The sequence below is a fragment of the Phocoena sinus genome, chromosome 7 (assembly GCF_008692025.1).
Source record: "Phocoena sinus isolate mPhoSin1 chromosome 7, mPhoSin1.pri, whole genome shotgun sequence".
NCBI classification, from domain to species: domain Eukaryota; kingdom Metazoa; phylum Chordata; class Mammalia; order Artiodactyla; family Phocoenidae; genus Phocoena; species Phocoena sinus.
The window spans coordinates 61,522,734-61,542,595 of NC_045769.1; the positions used below are offsets into that span (position 1 = coordinate 61,522,734).

The 19,862-nt window shown below is 36.5% G+C and overlaps 1 protein-coding gene and 1 pseudogene across 3 annotated transcripts in view; one reads left to right on the forward strand and one right to left on the reverse strand.

Annotated features, from left to right (window-relative positions):
- HAT1 (histone acetyltransferase 1) overlaps nt 1–19,862 on the reverse strand; it is a 50,192-nt gene that overhangs the window by 14,248 nt on the left and 16,082 nt on the right. For all 3 annotated transcript variants that reach the window (XM_032637693.1, XM_032637695.1, XM_032637696.1), the window contains 6 exons: nt 18,668–18,743; nt 14,804–14,924; nt 5,645–5,824; nt 5,251–5,372; nt 4,646–4,750; nt 4,214–4,320 (listed from right to left, as the gene is read on the reverse strand). In XM_032637693.1, the coding sequence (XP_032493584.1) occupies nt 4,214–4,320; nt 4,646–4,750; nt 5,251–5,372; nt 5,645–5,824; nt 14,804–14,924; nt 18,668–18,743 (711 nt within the window). The remainder of the gene's footprint in view (nt 1–4,213; nt 4,321–4,645; nt 4,751–5,250; nt 5,373–5,644; nt 5,825–14,803; nt 14,925–18,667; nt 18,744–19,862) is intronic.
- LOC116756758 lies at nt 117–638 on the forward strand (annotated as a pseudogene).

A 19,862-nucleotide genomic window follows, 5' to 3' on the forward strand; every position in this document is an offset into this window, starting at 1 on the left:
AAAATATAAGGGATCCTGTATAACAAAACAATTTTGAAAAAGAACACAGAGGACTTTCACTTCCCAATTTCAAAACTTAATATAAAGGTCGAGGCTCTGCTGCCACTGGAGCCAGGATGCCCAGAGGGCAAAAGGGAGACCACAAAGGCTGGGCTAGGCAGTGTTTGAGTCCCAAGGAGACCGACAAAGAGCTCCAAGCTGAAAAGCAGGCGACCAGGGAAGAAGAGGACCAAGGAAAGAGGGTAGAGATGGGGCTGCAGGTGACTCCACAAAGAAGAAAGCTCTAGCCTCAGAAGACAGTGAGGATGAAGCTGACCACCAGCAAAGATGTAGGAGGGCTCATTAACATCAAGATGGCAGAGACAATCAGACAGATCACGCAACTAGATCTAGATAGGCCAAAGGAGCTTTCAAGGAGAGAAGAAGATGACATTGAGAAGAAAAAGCAGAAGAGCATTACATGAAAATGTATTTAGCAGGGGAAACGGAGTAGTCCAAGGCCACCTTGCCTGGCTGGTGATCGATCATTCAGAAAGAGCAGAAAGCAAGAGGGGCAGGAGGTTGCTAGGAAGAAAGAGGAAAGGAAAACAAATGATAATGAAACTCTGTCAGGAAATGAATGCAGTTGCTCACCCTGAACAAGTAAGCATGGCTTGTAGGAAGAAACACCAGGCAACTGGCTCCCACTGCCAGGACCTCTGCCCTGTCTTGCCCGCCCTACACCCTGGCACCACTGTAGTAGCCCCTCACAGCTAGGAGCCCCTCACTGCATGGGGCTTCCTCTTCATTATCTTACATGTAAAATCATTTGGGGGAAAAGGAGGACTGTGCTTCGGTGAGGGAACAGCTGCTACCTTTGAGACAAAAAATGAAGACTCTATTTCTTCTGGAACCATTTGAATGTTTTTGCTGCTTTTAGAATCTGGAACCTTTTTGGGAGGGGCATTGTGTGTCTGAGAGGTGGGGTAAGAAGAGTTTCCACTGGTCACACAGATTGCACCTCTGGGGTGGCTGTACCAGGGTCAGCTGTTGATGAGTTTGCGACAACCAGCCCTAGTCTGTGTCGTCTGGGTGCTCAATCAGAGAGGGACTATCTTCTGGGAGCCTGTGCCTCTGGGTCCCTGAGGGTCATGGCTCGTCCCAGGCCAGGCCCCTCTGACTGAGGCCTCTCCTCTCTGCTCCATTCCCACCCACCTGGCCAGGGCCAGTACCCATTTCTAACTCTACTCATCAATCATTTGAAGAAACGTCTGTTTATTCTACAGCAACCAGGCTGAACATGCTCCACAAATTCAACTTACGTATTTAACAGGTTAAACTTGACATTATCATTAAGGCAAAACATATACACACGAAAAAAACTCATATATAAAGCTACATTAAAAAATCAAGACGGCATTCTGAATAAACAGCCTCTATTTCTTCAAAAAAAAAAAAATCAAGACAGTATGGTACTGGTAGAAGGATAGACATAGATCATTAAAGAGTCCAGAAATAAATCTTTACGTTTATGGGCAACTGATTTTCAACAAACATACGAAGGCAATTCAATAAGGGAAAGGATAGCCTTTTTAACAAACTGCTGGGAAAACTGGATGGCCACATGTAAAGAAGATTAATTTAGAAACTTTCCTCACATAATGCACAAAAATTACCTCAAAATGGATCACAATCCTCAATACAAGAGACTGGGGATGGGGACTGACTGCAAATGGACAGGAGGGAATCTTTTTACAGTGACAGAAATATTCTAAAACAGGTTGTAAAACTAGGCAAGTGTACTAAGAATACTGAACTGTACACTTAAAATGCATGAATTTAATGCTATGTATATCATACCTCAATAAAGCTGCTTTAATTAAATCTCTACTAAGTGACAAACTCTTAAGCAAGCATCTCTTAAAACAAAATGTTTTTAAGTGCTAATAGTGAGGCACATGCTTATTCAATACCAGTTTTTCCAAGTCCACCTCTTCTTGAACTGGTTTAGAAAAAAGAACTGTGCTGCTAATATCAGTTTAAAATAAAATTTCGTATGAGTGAAAGCTTAAGTAACTTAAGTAACTTATATACCCCCAGAATTTTAGGAAAAAACACATCAAAGGTAAAAGAATTACAGTTGAGAAAAATCTAAAAAATCTCACGCCACAGTCTTATCTGAAATTTTCACATATATTAAAAAACTGTGCAAAAAAATTTCCACTTAGCTTTAAGTAAGCCATTATAGACTAACAATATTTTGTTTGCAGCTTAATATAAGGGGCCAAGTCACCACTCAGTCTTTCAGCACTTTAACTAAAGGTGTCAGCCTGAAAATGAACCTAAAATGGTAACACCCATTAATCTGTGACATCCTTCACAGATGAGTAATACATTTAAAAGATGAAATTTGCTTGGATATAAATCTATAGCGATACGTGGGATCAAAACTTGAGTTTTTTCCCAAGTTAAATACATCATCTACCAACATAAATGCTCTTCTATCATTAAAAAAAAACTTCATATTATAAAAAATTTATAGATAACACTCTAAAAAGCCATGTAACATATTCCAGTACTACAAGGAACATTTAAAGGACAGATATAATTAGCTCTTAATATACAACTAATAGATTAATAATAGTGAGATATATTCTAGCCCAAGATCAATTTCTATTGCCAAATGCAACTCTCTTCATAATTCTGGAAGAAACAAACCACCGATTCTATATGTAAGGTCATACAACCGATATGCATTCAAACGCTGTACATCTTATGAATACCGACATCCTCAAAAGGAAGATGGCACACGATATAAAGAACTGTTTTCCAGTATTTTACTTTAAGTGCTTTAAAAAAGGGAATTCCCTGGCAATCCAGTGGTTAGGACTCGGCTCTCTCACTGCCAGGGCCCGGGTTCAATCCCTGATTGGGGAACTAAGATCCTGCAACCCGAGAGGCGCGGCCAAAAAAAAAAAGTGCTAAAAAAAAAAAAAAAAAAAAAAAGGGTGGCAATTACACCACAAACACCTATCTATCCTGTAACATAGGCCATTGATGGTTAAGTTTTAATTTTTACTATATCTGGCTATATGTCAAGCAAGCAAAAGGCCATCTCAATATAAAGAATATCCTGGATTGCAAAGGGAAATTCAGAGCCTGATAAAGATCCAAAAGTTTAAAAAATATACAAAATAATGGAGCTACAGGCAACTAAAATAACCAAAGAGTAGAAAATTCTGTACTTTTCTTTTTTTAAAGGACTGGGTATGGAAATTGAGGAGAAATATCTTAGAACAGCTGATAAGGCATATTTAGTAATTTATAATGCTAAGAAATGTTAACACTGAAAATAAAGGCCAATACAGTTTTCAAATTCACAAGTCCTTTAGCATGTTTAGCATTTTCTCTTCAGAGACTTCAGTTTGCAATGAATAAAGGCTACCATTATTGATGACTCTTCACTGAGATTTAAGAAATAAAATTCTTTATCTGCTAATTGGTGCTAAGTATCAAGGACTTTATTGGTTGGAGTAGAAAGAAGAAAGTGGTTAAGAGGCTTCACAGAAACAACCCCTGCTGGCACATTACCCACTAGAGAAGACAAAGACTACTTATGTGAACTCTTAAGTCTCTAGATTAAAATCACCAAAAAAGTCCCTTCATGTAGTACCAAGTCCAAGCTCTATAAGTAAACAGAAGCTAAACAATTTTGAGCTTAGCTAAAAAGAAGTGTTATTGTTTGTATTATGTTTCTATAATTTTGCAAGTCACTAAGCTAGTGAAGGTGTCACTTAAACAATTTATAACTTTTCATATAAACTAACTTTAGTAATTACTTCTGTATCTCCCAAGTTTCCAAATCATTTAACAGTGGCAGTAAAGTTAGATGAAAAGATACATCAACTTTATAAACTGTCTGCCAAATAAACTGAACAAATAAGTCATACCACACTTGCAACATATATATGCCTAAGATTTCCCATTATATATTCAATTCATTATCCTCAATTTGTTCAATTAATGAGCACTTCATAATACTCAGAGATGCAATCCAATCCCACAAAGGCTTATGATTTAAAATGTAACCTTAAGCCATTTTTAAACAGTTCCAAAAAGACCTCAGGAGACTGCTGCTATTTAAAATAAAATAGTTATTTCTGACAAAACCAAATTTAGTAAAGAAGAGATTTTTTAGAAAGGCTCTTTCACCAACAAATCAAAATTTACATACCTGTAATATCAAGAACAGAAGGAGATGCAATGTAGTATCTATGAACTGTTTCAAGAAGTTGAGCACCATGGCCTTGACCTTGAAATGGAGTCAATATCAGCATCTGACTATAGTAAGAAATTATATTAAAATATCACAACATGACTGGTTTACAAATTGCAAGTCGCTATAGTAATATAAACACTTTAAAGTCTGTGTGATTTTTTTTTCAATCCACCTTCAAGAATTCCAAAAATTATTGAGATACTCAAAACTGTAAACATTCAATCTTCCACACTGTTTCAAAGGGAACAATGAAATAAATCAGTACATAGCCAATGAATAATGGTGATTTTTTAAAAACAAATCAACACTATTATAAAAAGTATTGGAAACTTCAGCAGTTCCTTCTTCTGAAATAAAAGACAAGGCACGTGTTATACTGCCAATTACCTTACACGTGGCCGGGTTTTGTCTGGGTACACATAGTAATTATAGACTGTCATGTAGCCTACAGTCGCAAAGAGTGTAGCTCCGTCCTTATTATACTTCTCAAATCTGCAGATAAAACAGAAAGCCAAGCAGGTCAATTACAGTCGCGCTCCCATGCAGTGTCCATTTTCTTTTCCATTCTCTGACTGAATTTTCAGTGTCAGCAAGCTACTCTGTGAGGGCCCAATGGGTACACCTGCTATGTTCTGAATATACAATTCACTTAATTGGTGTGCAGCAACTTGGATAAATCAGACCTCTTTACATCACTTCAGTGTACTTGCCTATTATAAAGATGAATAGGTGGCAAGTAAAAGAAAACACAGGCAAAGCTCGTTTTACTGTTTAAGCCTACATTCAGGGCCCTAACGGACAACAGCATTTTATTCAACTCTATTCTCAAGGTCTCCCAAAGCATAATGAAGGAAAACTCAAGCCTCATAAACAATAGATTTTCTTTCCTGGGAAAAATATCATTATACTGTCCTAATAATTGGGCCGCCACAATTAAAATGCTGGCTTTGTGGAGGTAATAAGGTCTACTGTTGCTTTAGAACTGTACTTACACTAGAAAGTAGTGCCATCTTTCATCATCCACGTCAATAAAGCTAGCAGTTTCAATAAACCACATCAAAAAGGTCTGAAGCCTTTCATGATATTCTCGAAAGCCTCTACATGTCATGTCAGCCTAGGGAAAAAGCCAGGAAAAGTCAGGTGAAACTCATCACAGAGGTAAGTGAAAGTCTGTAGAACACAAAACTATTCTGTGGGAAAATGTTTAGAAGTCTCAGATTAAGATGTGTACACAGACACACATACAAAAAAGATCTTTGTTTTTAATGCTGACAAAGACTTGTTTTCTGAAGTTACAATAAATCACAGAAAAAAACATCAAAACAGGACACAGGTTCCAGGCAAATGAGGTACTTTCACCCAGGGAATATTTAGATTTATCTTTACCTTATAAATCTGAAAGGTAAAGTTTTCTCCTCCTGTTGGACTGAGAACAGAGTATGTATGAAGTAAGGTTCCAAATGGCTTGAAATCAACTTCTTTTTCCAGCAAAGAAAGAAAATCATTCGTGTTTGTGCAAAATCCAGGTGGAATGATTTGTCTAATTTTGCCCTCAACATCATCTGCCTAAGGAATGGAGATTAAAGGACACACAAAAATTAATAAATTTGACTTAGTTGAACATGCTTAGTTTTTCTGAAATGGACAAAACCCACAAAAATCACAAAACTTCAATTCACTGTTAAACTAAAGGTGCAAACACACGGCGAACTGGGAAAGGATGAGTTTCATGTGTACAGGATGCTGCCACAAAAATGTCAGATGAACACAAGTATAACACAAAAAAGAAGAGGTGGGTAGCCTGAAATCGACTACAAGAATGAGGGCAATCCTATAGAAATTTCTAACATCATGTAGAAAATGCTGACTATGTCCCTTCAAGACAATTTAAACTGGCCAAAACAAAAGGCTGCTTATTATTTTACACAGCTGCTTATTATGTTACATGTGTCATGGAGAGTATATTATCCAAGACATGAAAGGATCACCAGCAGTAGTGAGGTGAGGCTAGAGTCTGACCAAACAAATGGCAACCTCACAATAAGCAAGTAGGTCATAACTCCCTCATACATGAAACTCAAAATTAAGATAACTTAAAAAATATACCCACTTAGGAAATACATAAATTTTATGAATGGATATATTATCCACTCATCCTATAATGTGACACAATTTTTATAGAGTTGGATTTGTGACAGTAAAAAAAGGCAAGCCTGGACAACAAAATTAAACTCAGAGATTAAAATTATCCTTGTTAAATAACCTCAATGAATGTTAAACTATCAGCTGAGCAGACTTCATAATCCTTTTCAAAACCCCAAAGACCACTTGATTGAATACATTTACTACTTCTCTTTAACCATGAATATTTGATGAAGTCTTACAATAAAGTATTACTGCTTCTCACCAGGCAATAAAACTTAATGAATTGGTCTCAACTTAACAAAACCTTATCCCTCAATACAGTCCCTAAAAGCCTGACATTACATTCAACAAAATGAGCTTGCATTCTATTCAAACTTTTTCCTGAACAATGAGGCCAGGTTTTTACTTAATGGAGTTTGCCGTGAGTTCAGCTGTAATGTTTGTATTGTATCTATTTCCACAAGGACTGACACAAGAACACTTTGTGTTAACTTACTAAGCAGCTCTTTCATACCGTTTACATGCATGATGGGTATTAGTTCTAAACCAAGACCCTTGCTACTTAGCATTCAAAACAGGGAAATTAAGATGCTTAGGACAAAATACACTACAAAAGGCTAATACAACATGCTACTAATTCCTGTCCTTTCAAACATCTTTTAACTAAGCAGAAGCAATGCACCTGCAGATGAATAGCACTTTATTATCATTCAGTTACATTTTCAGATAGAGAACGAAGGATGGAATTTATCACAAACAAGTTTTATTTTCAATGCTCTGGTACTACCAACATTTATATATAACTTGTTTATAGCTATAAAAAAAAAAGCTATTATTTAAAAATACAGCTCTTCGACATTTTGCCCAACAGCTTATTTCTAATATGTGCACCAGTCCTTACAATCCATTCACCCTCAAGATCAAATAAACTGCATCTGACAGGACCACTTTTGCTTATTTTTAAAGTACTATTTGATAAATTATTTTTCCTTGATACTGCTATCTAATGTGAAGAGACCATCTTAAGCATATTTTATAGAATTTGTACAAATTCAATAATTACAAGAGGAAAGTGTAATAAGGGATAGGTTTAATAGGTCTGTTGTGTGGCAATTAAAATCCAAAGTAGCGATGGGTAAAGTAGTATTAATTCAAGTTTTAAAAAGTCAAGAAACACTACTTTTAAATAAAGAGTTTTACAATCTATCAATTTAAAAGAAAACACTTCAAGGCATGTACAGTGTATATAATTTTAACTTTAAAAACTTTCCGTGTCCTGTCTTCTCAACAAGGCATTGCAAAGCATGATCAAATAACTTCACATATCAGGCACCAAATGTACTTCAAAGATTTCTCAGAAACTCTAAGTTTCAAGTAGCAGTTCCGATAGCAGATAAAGCAGCCAAAGATTTGAGCTCAACAAAGTTGAAAGAGAGTTAATGTTTAACTTTCAGCCTTCAAAGGATACCTATTTATTGTAATAAATATCTTCAAATAAATATTTTGCTCTGGGCAAGTTTACACATTAAGAACTTTTACAGGGGAATAAAAGGCCAAGTTTAAAAACAAGGAATCTGTTACATATAATACATTAGAGAAAATGTATATGTATTACATAAAATACGTAACATAAAACCAAACAGCTCTTCAAACCCAGAATTCAGAACTTTGCACCACTAAAGGAAAAATACCTGCATTTCTCTTTTAAATGGATTCTGCTTTAAGAAAAAAAAATCCTATAACTGTCATGTCTTACAGATCTGTACTCTTTTCTAAAAGAATAAATATATTTTAGTTCAGTTAAATATTCATTTTTCATATTGGATTACTGGCCAGACAATAAAATTACCACTAGAGAAAACCCCCATATACTCATTTTCAATTTAATGTAGAATTAAAGATTAACTGAAACCTTTTAGTTCCAATGCTTGTGGCTAAACGTTTAGATTGTTTCTGAAGATCCCTGAAAAATTCCCTATCTTCAAGAATATTCTAAACTTTAAGTAAAATTATGTAAAAATACAGTTCTAGAAAGAATAAGAAATTAAGCTGACTAGATCTAGAATCTAGAATACAACCTGATATATTTAATAAGGATATGCCTTACAAATGTTTTCCTAACCCTTGGCAATATCTTTTTAATAAGGAAAGCATAAAAGTAACTCTTCTATTCAGGTCTTCTCTTAGGTGACTCAAGATGAAATATTTTAGATTGTATACTTTCTGCCTATGGTCATCTCAATTTCCAATGTTCTGTACTTTGTTACACATGAGATGTTTCCATGAAGCGATTTTTACTATCCTTCATCACTGCATAAAGCAATGTACCTGAGACTAACTGGTAGTCTGCTGTAATACAAATATGTTTACACTTGTATACATGTACTTATCACATTCGAAAACCAAATTACCTCTTTAGTGTCTTATCTTAAACAGCAGCATTTGTCTAAATTTGTCTATGGTGCTTTATTTTTGAAATAGCAACTTTAGAGGCATGTTAAATAGTAGTACATGCTATCATTTACTTGGCTAAAGTGGTGAAGACTTAACATTAACTATAATTCTAAGAATATGCCATAAAACAAGCAAAAAAACTCCATATCTACATAATTTGCTCAAGATATGCTACAAAAACAAGCAAAAACACTCCGTATCTACATAACGTGCTCAATCTTACATTCTCTGACAATATTTAAGCTGTAGAAATTTCCATTTTGTTAGAGAAAAAGCATGAATATTTCAACTACTGGAAAAACAAAGGTCGCATTATGTTAATTTATACTGCATTAGTGTTTTGCAACCTAAACTCACAACAAAGTTCCAAGATAAAAATCTAAATACATAATTTTAAAGCTTTTTATGATACTTCATAAAAAATTACTCATTAAAAATGCTGACACCATTATCAAAAAAAGAATATAGTGGAATATACTGAAGTATTATTAGTCTACCAAAGAGTTATTTTTTTGCTTCCTCAAGATTAAATTTTTATAAGTACACAGGATTTTTCTATTTAAAAAGCCCTAAGGAATCCAGAAAATTTTAAAAATCTGTTCTCATCTACTCTCAAACTCAATCCATATTAATGAGAGACAAGGATAAAATGGATGACTGAAATTCACAGATAATACAAACCTTATCCATGTACTTCAACTTTCTCCAACAAAACTTCCCCTAAAATGTTAGCAGTTAGCAAGACTGAACAATCTTAGTTACACACCCTTCCACTAAAAAGCAATGAAATTACCTCAAGAGAGGGCAGGAGGTATTGATAAAGGCAAAGATCAGGGACAACCATAAGATGACCAAACCATCAGTGTCTGAATAATCAAGTTATTGTATCGCAAAATTCAAAATAATTATGTTGCCTTTAAAGAGGACGGCTAGTGGAGATGTTTTACAGGCATCTTAATTGTAACTAAAAAATTTCAGGTGCCACTGGAGAGCATGTAAAAGAAAAAGAATGAAAAGAAAAAGAATGGATGATGAAAGACTAATATAATGGCAAAATTTTAACAAGCAAATAACTTCTAAGCAGATTTGCTGTGGTTTCTGACCACCTAAAAGGCTATATTTTTCATATGCAAAAATAATGCTACATAGTAGAGTCTGCAAAAACTCAATTATGATATATTATGTAATAACCTCAAAACAATACATATAAAACGAAAATCTTGGGCTTTTTCCACTTAAATCTACTTCTCCTATCTTCCCCATCTCAGTGAATAGTACCACTACTGCTTAAGCAATGGGATCCTCCTCGTTCCTCTTTCCCTCATCAATCACATTTAATTCAACAGCAAATGCTACTGGCTCTACCTCCAAAGATATCCTTAACCAGACAACTAAATGCAGTGTGGCCTATAACACTGCAACATTCTGGTCTCCCTTCTTTCACTCTTGCCCCTTACAGTGTGTTCTCTGCACAGCAGCCAGAATCATCTTTTAAAAATATAAACCCTATCATATAACCCCCACCTACTTAAAACCTCCAAAGGCTATCAACTACTCTTACTCCGTATGACCTAGTTTTGCCAACCCCCTTCAACCATCTCCTACCTTTCTCTCCATCACCACAACGACTTAACAACAGTGATCTTTCTGGACAACAAAAATGCCAAGAATGTTCTCATTTCAGGGCCTCTGCATACATTGATCCCTTCAGATTATTACATGGCTGTCTCCTCTTCATTCAGAAACCAGCAAAATGTTTCTTCATACATTAATGTATTTTCATACATATTAATTTGTTTATTTAATATTTGTTCATTGACTGCTCCTCTTGGCAAGAAGGTAAGCTTCATGAGAGCAGTGACTTTGCTTTGTTTGCCACTAGATTCCTGGCATCAAGAACACAGAAGGCATTGTGAAATGAACATTCTCACTGCAAACTGAGAAGAGGCAAGCCCATTCCTCCCACATCTGCTACCCATTCTTTTTGTATAAGGGGAGAAAGAGGTCTCTGCTTGAGCATGTAATTTAAATAAATGATCTTCGACCATGAAGCAAATAAATAGTCCTACAAAAAGGCATTATAAAAGATGGATTCCTTACTCCTAACACAGTACTTTTAAATGGAGAAAGCTGGTTTTCAAGAATGGAACAATTAGAAGTCAATGCAAATACATAGCTATTTTCACTGCACATACTATTTGAAAGATTCATCAATAACTAAGTCAATAGTTCCTTTGTAAGAAATTCAGCACTACCAGCCGAAACTTAAAAAAAACAAAAACAAAAACAAAAAAACCCCAAACCAGCAAACCCCTCAAACAAAAGTGAATTTTGTATAACACAAGAAAAAAAACCCACCACGGCATTTTTTTTTTTTTTTGCGGTACGTGGGCCTCTCACTGGTGGCCTCTCCCGTTGTGGAGCACTGGCTCCGGACACGCAGGCTCAGCGGCCATGGCTCACGGGCCCAGCCGCTCCGCGGCATGTGGGATCTTCCTGGACCCGGGCACGAACCCGCGTCCTCTGCATCGGCAGGCGGACTCTCAAGCACTGCGCCACCAGGGAAGCCCCCACCACTGCATTTTTAAAGAGTATCTAGCAGGCCTTGAAAGTTTAACAATCTAATAAGAAATATTTGATTATAAAAAGCTCCATTTTACTAAGTCTGTGTTAAATGCTAGTTTATCTAAGATTAAATCTTTTCAAGTATCAAATCATCACAACTACAGTATTATTCAGAATCACTTTTATATCTGCAAATTTTCAAAAATTTCCAAGGGACACAAACCACTGAATAAAACAAATGTTAAGTGCAGTTACATATTATTTCTCTGACAAGCTTAGGCATCTCAAACAGAGTGGGATGGGAACAAAAAAAAGTAAGTGCTCAAAGTATTTCTGACACTGAAGTTTGAATAACGTATATAAGAGACTATTTTAGACCTCTTTATGCTATATATGATTCATGTTACAATTCCATTAAATTTACTAATATGGTATTTTTACCCATAAGGGGACTGTTTGCAAGAGGGAAGTCCCTCACACCAGCAGTAAATTGAGAGCTAACAGCATAAAAGTATGGGAGCAGGCAAAAATAAATCCACATTGTAAAAAACAGAAATAAAAACTAATAAGCACAAGCGCCTGGGCCCATTTAGAACAGGTCATAAACAGTTCTATAATCACATCTTTTAAGAGGGTATTACTATATATTATGCATACTACGACAAAGTGATTCTCTCCCATGTACAATATGAATCATTTATTGATACTAGTTGTGGGACTTTGGGCAAGTCCTTTACAATAAAAGAAAACCAAACAATAATAATAATAATAAGGGGGCAAATCAACAATGCAAGTAATGAGAGAAGGTTTTACAATAAAAGGGTGGGGCACAAGGTTGGCAAAAGGCTTAAGTCAGAAATTTAAAGTTAGTTAAAGCCTTGAAAAAGTTGGCTTCAATATCTTTAAACAGGAATGCCCAGGAACAGAACAAGTCTAAAATATATAATTTTTTGAGACTTCCCTGGTGGCGCAGTGTTTAAGAATCCGCCTGCCAATGCAGGGGACACGGGTTCTAGCCCTGATCTGGGAAGATTCCACATGCCGTGGAGCATCTAAGCCCGTGCACCACAACTACTGAGCCTGTGCTCTAGAGCCTGTGCTCCACAACAAGAGAAGCCACCGCAATGAAGAGTAGCCCGCGCTTGCCTCAACTAGAGAAAGCCCACACGCAGCAACCAAGACCCAAGGCAGCCAAAAAAAGGGGGAAAATGGTAGGAAGAAATAAGTCACCAGTACCAAACAATTTCAAAATCCAGCTAATCTAATCCATATTCCATTAGACCTGGGAATACTGTGGCCTGTGGGTCCACCCTCTGAGCCTGAAGCTCCACCTTCAAAGTTGTTCTTCCTTTTTCTTGAAAGGTAGCACATGTTTGCAGCTGAATAGTGTTATCAGCCTGTTTCCTGCCTATAGAACTTTAGAAGTCCATTAGCCTTCCCTCATTCTGTCAGTCCAAACTGGCCGTGTTTCTGCTGATATAACACTCGCGAAAAACCTTGTGGGTAATCTGTGTATACCATGAAGGTTCATGTCAATAGACAAGGTGGTCCTCCACAGATGTTCCCTGAATTCATATCATAGAATTCAATCCCTATTCCTGGCTTTGTTGAGATTACTGAGGAGAACAGTGAGTCACATGCCTATCTCTTCAGCAAAACAAGATTACTTAGCCATACTCTTGGCTTTCTCCCCACAGCACACTTGCCTGATAATGAATCTTCTAATTTAATGTCTTCAGAACAGGCTGAGAATCTCCGAAATCATCAAGTCCTAGATCTTTTTTGCTTAACAGTTCTTCCCTAAATTTCCCTCTTTCCTCTCACATTTTATGAAAAGCAGGAAACCAGGCCAAAGCTTCAATACTTTGTTTGGAAAACTACTCAGCTAAGTATTCAAGTTTATTGCTTACAAGTTCTCCTTTCCACATTAATGCAGGACACAATTCAGCCAGGCTTTCTGGCATTATACAAAAAAGATCTCCTTTCCTCCAGTTGCCAATAACATGTTCCTCATTTCCTTCTGGGCCCTCACCACAGGCACCTTTTACTGGGCTGTTACTAGTACTAGAAGGCATTCCTATTTCTATCAACATTCTCTTTTATAATGATATAGTATGTATTCTCTAAGATGATAAAAAAGTTTTCTCTCCCATGTTCCTAACTTTGCTCTGAGTCCTCACCAGCAGTGACTTTAACATCCATATTTCTACCAACAGTTTGTTCAAGGCAAATTTGCTTTTTCTATCATATGTCTCAAAATTCTTCCAGTTTCTACCTATTACACATTTCTGAAGACATTTCTACAGTTTTAGTTGTTACAGTAGTATCCCACTCCCTGGTACAAATATCTGTATTAGTTTCCTATGGCTGCTGTACTAAATTATCACAAACGGAGGCTTAAAACAACAGAAACGTATTCTCTCACAGTCTAGAGGCAAAATCTAAAATCAGTATCACTGAGCTGAAATCAGGGTGTCATCAGGGCCACACTCCCTCCAGAGGCTCTGAAGGAGAATCTGTTCTTTGCCTCTTCCAATTCCTGGTGGCTACTAGCGTTCTCTGGCTTGTGGCCACATTTCTCAGCCTCTGTGGCCACGCTGCCTTTGGTGGGGCCATAATTCAGCCTGCCACAGGTGCATACGCTTCATACTCTCTGCCTTTACCCTCTTTTGGTTCATTTGATTCAAATAGTTTTATAATGTAATCAGCTTAATTATCCATGTTCATAAAGGAATATATATTAGGAAATTTGGGATTAGAAATATGGCAAGAGAAATTTTAATAAGAAAATTGTACATGAAGTAAATGCAGAAAATTTAGCTAGTTCCCTCCATCTTAACTTTGGGGAAAATAAGTACTTTTAATGTTCAAAATAAAAAACTAAAGTTGGTAAATAAAATGCAACTCTGATCAAGTGAAGGGTTTTTTTTGTTTTGTTTTGTTTTGTTTTGTTTTTGCGGTATGCGGGCCTCTCACTGCTGTGGCCTCTCCCGTTGCGGAGCACAGGCTCCGGACGCACAGGCTCAGCAGCCATGGCTCATGGGCCCAGCCGCTCCGCGGCACGTGGGATCCTCCTGGACCGGGACACGAACCTGTATCCCCTGCATCGGCAGGCGGACTCTCAACCACTGCGCCACCAGGGAAGCCCAAGTGAAGGTTTTTATGGAAAAGGTCCACTCAGGAAACAGATCAGGCTAAGGATCATGATCACAGCGTTAACTGGAATGACAGGCAGACAATCATCTCCATAGCTAAACATTAAATATGTGGTTTTAAAGCTGCTATATAACAGATTATCTCCTCCCTCAAACCTTTACATCTTATAATCTGCTTTATACTCAATTGGAAAACAGTTAAAAATAAATTTATTTCTGTTCTTACCTCTACACAGTCAAAGTTCTCATCAACTTTAGATGCATATTCAACACGGAACATTGTTGACAGGCTACCAGCAATATAATACAACAAGATCTTCAGACCCTTGTAACCAAAAGCAGTTTCACTAAAAGGGGAAAAACAGCAGTAATCTAAGACCCGAAAATGAATCTTTACAAAGTCATGACAAAGTATTAACCCTACATATAAACAAGTTTAACTTCATGGGTAGTTTCAAGATTTTAAACTATACTTATTAAAAACAAATACACAAACGAACCATACTGAATGAAACCGTGCCTCCGCTTTCCTCATTTATAAAATGAGAGAATAATAACACCTACCTCAAGGATGTTTTATGGGTTAAATGAACAAGTTAATACATGTAAACTGTGTATAATATTGACTGGCACATTGTACAAGTATACTACAGCTACTGTTGCTGCTCTTACTGTTGCTACTACTAGGAGGCATTTCAAATCAGAGACAAGCAATGTCAAATTGATTCCTGGCTAGGCAAACAGCTAAGATGTAGCCTTAGCCCAGTGCTTCCAACTTACCACTTGCATCCATCACCAACATCCAGAGCTGTTGAAAGTGGTGAGTGATAGTACCTGTCTGATCACACCCCACTTATGAACTCAGAAAGCAGATATGGAGCTGCTGCTATTTTTTTCCAACCTTGCTCCCTGCTACCCATCTACGCCTTGCTATTCCCTTTTTCAGCTTAAAAAAAAGTCTTCTGGGACTTCCCTGGCGGTCCAGTGATTAAGAATCCGTGCTCCCAATGCAGGGGGCATGGGTTTGATCCTTGGTAGGCAGAGATCCTGCACACTGGCCAAAAAAAAAAAAATCCAGAATAGGTAAATTTATAAAGACAGAAAGTAGATTAGTGACTACCCAGGGCTAGGGAGGGTAGGGGAAAGAGGGAACAACTGCTAATTGGTCACAATGGAAATTCTGGTGGGAGTGATGAAAATGTTCCAAAATTGGCAGTGGTGATGATTGCGCAACTCTCAATATGCTAAAACCCATGGAACTTTACACTTTAAAAAGCTGAATTGTAGGGCTTCCTTGGTGGCGCAGTGGTTGAGTCCTCCTGCCGAAGCAGGGGACGCGGGTTTGTGCCCCGGTCCGGGAAGATCCCACATGCCGTGGAGCGGCTGGGCCCGTGAGCCATGGCCGCTGAGCCTGCGCGTCCGGAGCCTGTGCTCTGCAATGGGAGAGGCCACAACAGTGAGAGGCCCGCGTACCGCCAAAAAAAAAAAAAAAAAAAAAAAGCCTCTATCATACAATTCAGCGCGCAGGCTCAGCGGCCATGGCTCACGGGCCCAGCCGCTCCGCGGCATGTGGGATCTTCCCGGACCGGGGCACGAACCCGCGTCCCCTGCATCGGCAGGACTCTCAACCACTGCGCCACCAGGGAAGCCCAGAGGTTTTTTTTTTGAAGGTGAATACTGAAAGAGTGGTTAAAAGAAGCAGTGTCATTTCCAGATTTCTGTCTAGGCTACCAAAACAAAATATGAGCAGTGTCCATTCTAGGACTCTGAAAATTATATGTAGTAGAAAGGAGTGGCAATGACACTAGGATCAAGATCAATGTCATGGGTCCCAAGATACAGAGTTATCATGATTATGTGATTGTCATCTGCCTACCTTAGAGGAGGGGTATGCAAGCACACCACTTTTAATGACATGCAAAGTGAGTGTGCAAAATGCCATTAAGAAGCAACCTGTGAAATTAGATCCTACTCACTAAGATATTACCATAGGAAGAGATTTTAAATAGCAGTAAGAGGAAGAGAATAAAATAAAAAGCTCCTTAAAGACAGAGATACAAAGAGAAAGCATTCTTATTTTTATGGTGTAATAAAACCTGTCTAAAATATGAAAGGCTCAAATTTTGGCACAAATCAATATATAGTAAAATTCAGTTATTCATATTTAAAAGCACATAAAATGCCTAATCTGATGTATTAATAAGAAATTCTCAAGAAACTTGTTCCATGAAGAGACATTTGTCAATTTAAAAACACATTAAATAAATACGTCCAAAATGTTGAAATAATGCATAGAGAAAATAGCAATAAGAGGGAATATTTTAAATGTCAACTATGTCTAAACACCCTTTCCTACTAAAAATACCATGGTTCCTTGAGAATATGCCCGACTCCAGAACTAGCAGAGGAAGTACAAGGTGAACGTGGAACACCTTATTGTATCACAAGGTAACATGTCCTCAAAATGATGACGATATATCAAAAGGACTCAAAAAGCCAGTTTGAAAGAGCCACTTGTTGAATCTGTGATAATTTGAGCATCAAATTAATAACAGTGAAAGATTATAACCCATTAAGTTAAAAAAAGAATCCCTGAGTCTATTCTGATATAAACAATACACAAGGGGAAGAAGAGAAGCTGTTTTTTATAGTAGAATGCAAACTAATAACTGCTGAAGGTGTGGTAGAGTTAGAAAATCGCCATTTTACCATCATAGTAAAATACTGACAGGAATCATTAGCAGTTTTAAAACTACTGAGCGAAAGTTTGATGGGAAACAGGATATTTTCACTCTCAGACTATCTCCCCACAGATTACATATAAATAACAAAGAAAAGCCCAATAACCTTTTAGTGGAGAAACCTGGCAGATACCTTGAAACTTAATGACCCAAGTTAGCTTAACCAACAATGGGACAAACTGACCTCACGGACTTTCTGATATGACACACTGAGAAGGACATATACAACTTCTGTTGTGGTACTACAAAAATATGCATTATCTGAATTTCATCATGAAGAAACAATCAAATGAGTCCAAAATGGTTTATAAAACTAGCCTATTCTCTACAAAAATGTCAGTGCCATGGAAAACAAAGCCTGAAGAACTGTTTCAGACTAAAGGGACTAAAGAGAGATGACAACTAAATGCAATACGTGATTCTAGATTGGATCCAGGATGGGGAAAATTGTTATAAAAGAATTACTAGGAATCAACTGGCAAAGTTTGAAATGTGGATTATATTTTAGAAAACAGTACTGTATCAATGTTAAATTTCCTGAGTTTTGATAATTCTACTATGGTTACTGTCCTTGTTTTCAGGAAATACATACTAAACAATTTAGGAGTAAGAGAAGATATATCTGCAACCTACTCTCAAATGGTTCAACAACAACCTATCAATATATTTATATAAGAGAATGATTAAAGCAAATATAGCTAAATGTTAATAACTGATGATTGTAGATAAAGGATATACAGAATATTATTCTTGCAACTTACTGTAAATTTGAAATTTTCTTCAAAATCAAAAGTTAAAAAAAACAAAAGGTGATGGACTATTCTAATAATGTAATGAAGGTATAGGAAATTAAAGAATTGTGCTGAATAGCCCAGGACGTATCTTTAAAGTTGCTTCTGAAAATAAATTTCTCTTAATTGCTTATTTACTTGTCACAGAATAAACTTAAGCTTTCCAGATTTAGGGGAGTGTTTTCTAAAAGCAGTATAGCAAAATGGTAGGAAAAAAGGAGTAGTTATGAATATGGGCTCTGCAGTCAGACTGACTAAATCTGAACTTCAGCCATTCATATGTCCTTAGGCAACTATCCAATCCCACCAATGTTAATGCTACAAATGATAATACCATTGCTAAGATTATGAGAATTAAATGAGATAATGCACCTATAGCACTAAATGATAGGTATTATATAGTAGATTGGTGTCTCAATGTAAAAAATGCCATTCTAATATATATTTTAAAATAAATTACATGAAAAATAACAGTAAAGAAAATAAATTCTCATTTCTAAATTAAAAAAAAATGTTTTTGCCATACTAATTTGACAAATATCTTACTAAGTTACTTACTCATCCCCAAAGAGTTGATGGGTATATTCAGGAAAGAAAGTTCTAATGTCATTCTCAAGATCTTCAGGAAAACGAACTGTTTAAAAGAATAAAAAATATAGAAATATTAACGATATTAAAGATGACAGGTATTTCCAGTTTAAGAATTTCAGTATAACTAGGATACAGCCAACATTTTTCTTACTTAAAATGTCACTTTTACATTATATGATTTACACTGGATTTTCATGAGGAAAACAAACAATGAAAATCAGAATATTACTTTGAGTGCTTCAGCGTCAAAACCCTACTGATTCTAAGAATTAGAAAACTAGGCATGACAGAGGCATCTGATTTAATTTTTACTTTTCTGGTATGTTTATACACAATGCAAAGAGTAAAAGAAAACAAAACCAAAAAAGCACCTTGAGATGAGAAAAGCTACAGTACAAAGGAAACAAAAACAAAGTGCTATAAGAAACATTCTGAGAACGAGAACAATCTGAGTTTGATGAAGCTCATAGCATCACATCATTCTTTATGACTGCAAGATGATGATGTTTATGTTGTTCCTAGTTTTTTTCCTTTTCTTTTTTGCTATTAAAAGTAACGCTGCAATGACATCCTTAACCGTGCTATACTTTTACAAGTATACATAGAGTAAATTCCTGGCAGTACAAGTGCTGAAAAAAGTACTGAAATATTTTTGCAAATACTGCTTAAGTGCCCTTTAAAATACTGTAAATACACACCAGCAGCTACTTAAACTCCTTTGTTTCTCCCATATCCCTGAGAATACTCTGTACTCTCAACTTTAATTTCTACCAACCTAAGATGGAAATGGGTATCTTGTTATTTTTATTTGCATTTATTATGAGTACTGATATTACTGGACTTTTTCCCAATATAATTCATCTTATGAAGAAAAACTACCAAAAAAAACAAACAAACCCTTAAGCAATTGAAGAATGAAAAGATAACTGCAGATGAAAAGTTTCTAACACTGTCCTCGTAGAGCAGGTCATTCACAGGGTGCCAAAGTTATCAACTAGCAGCTTACTGATTTACAAAAGGAAAGAATCTTTTCACTGTAGAGATCTGGTGGTCACCATCTTTCCAAGTGATCTCAAACTTAGACTCACTCATTGTGGGACAGACCAACAATATGTGCCTCTTGATTCAATGCAACATAATGCATACAGTATCACCTATGAAG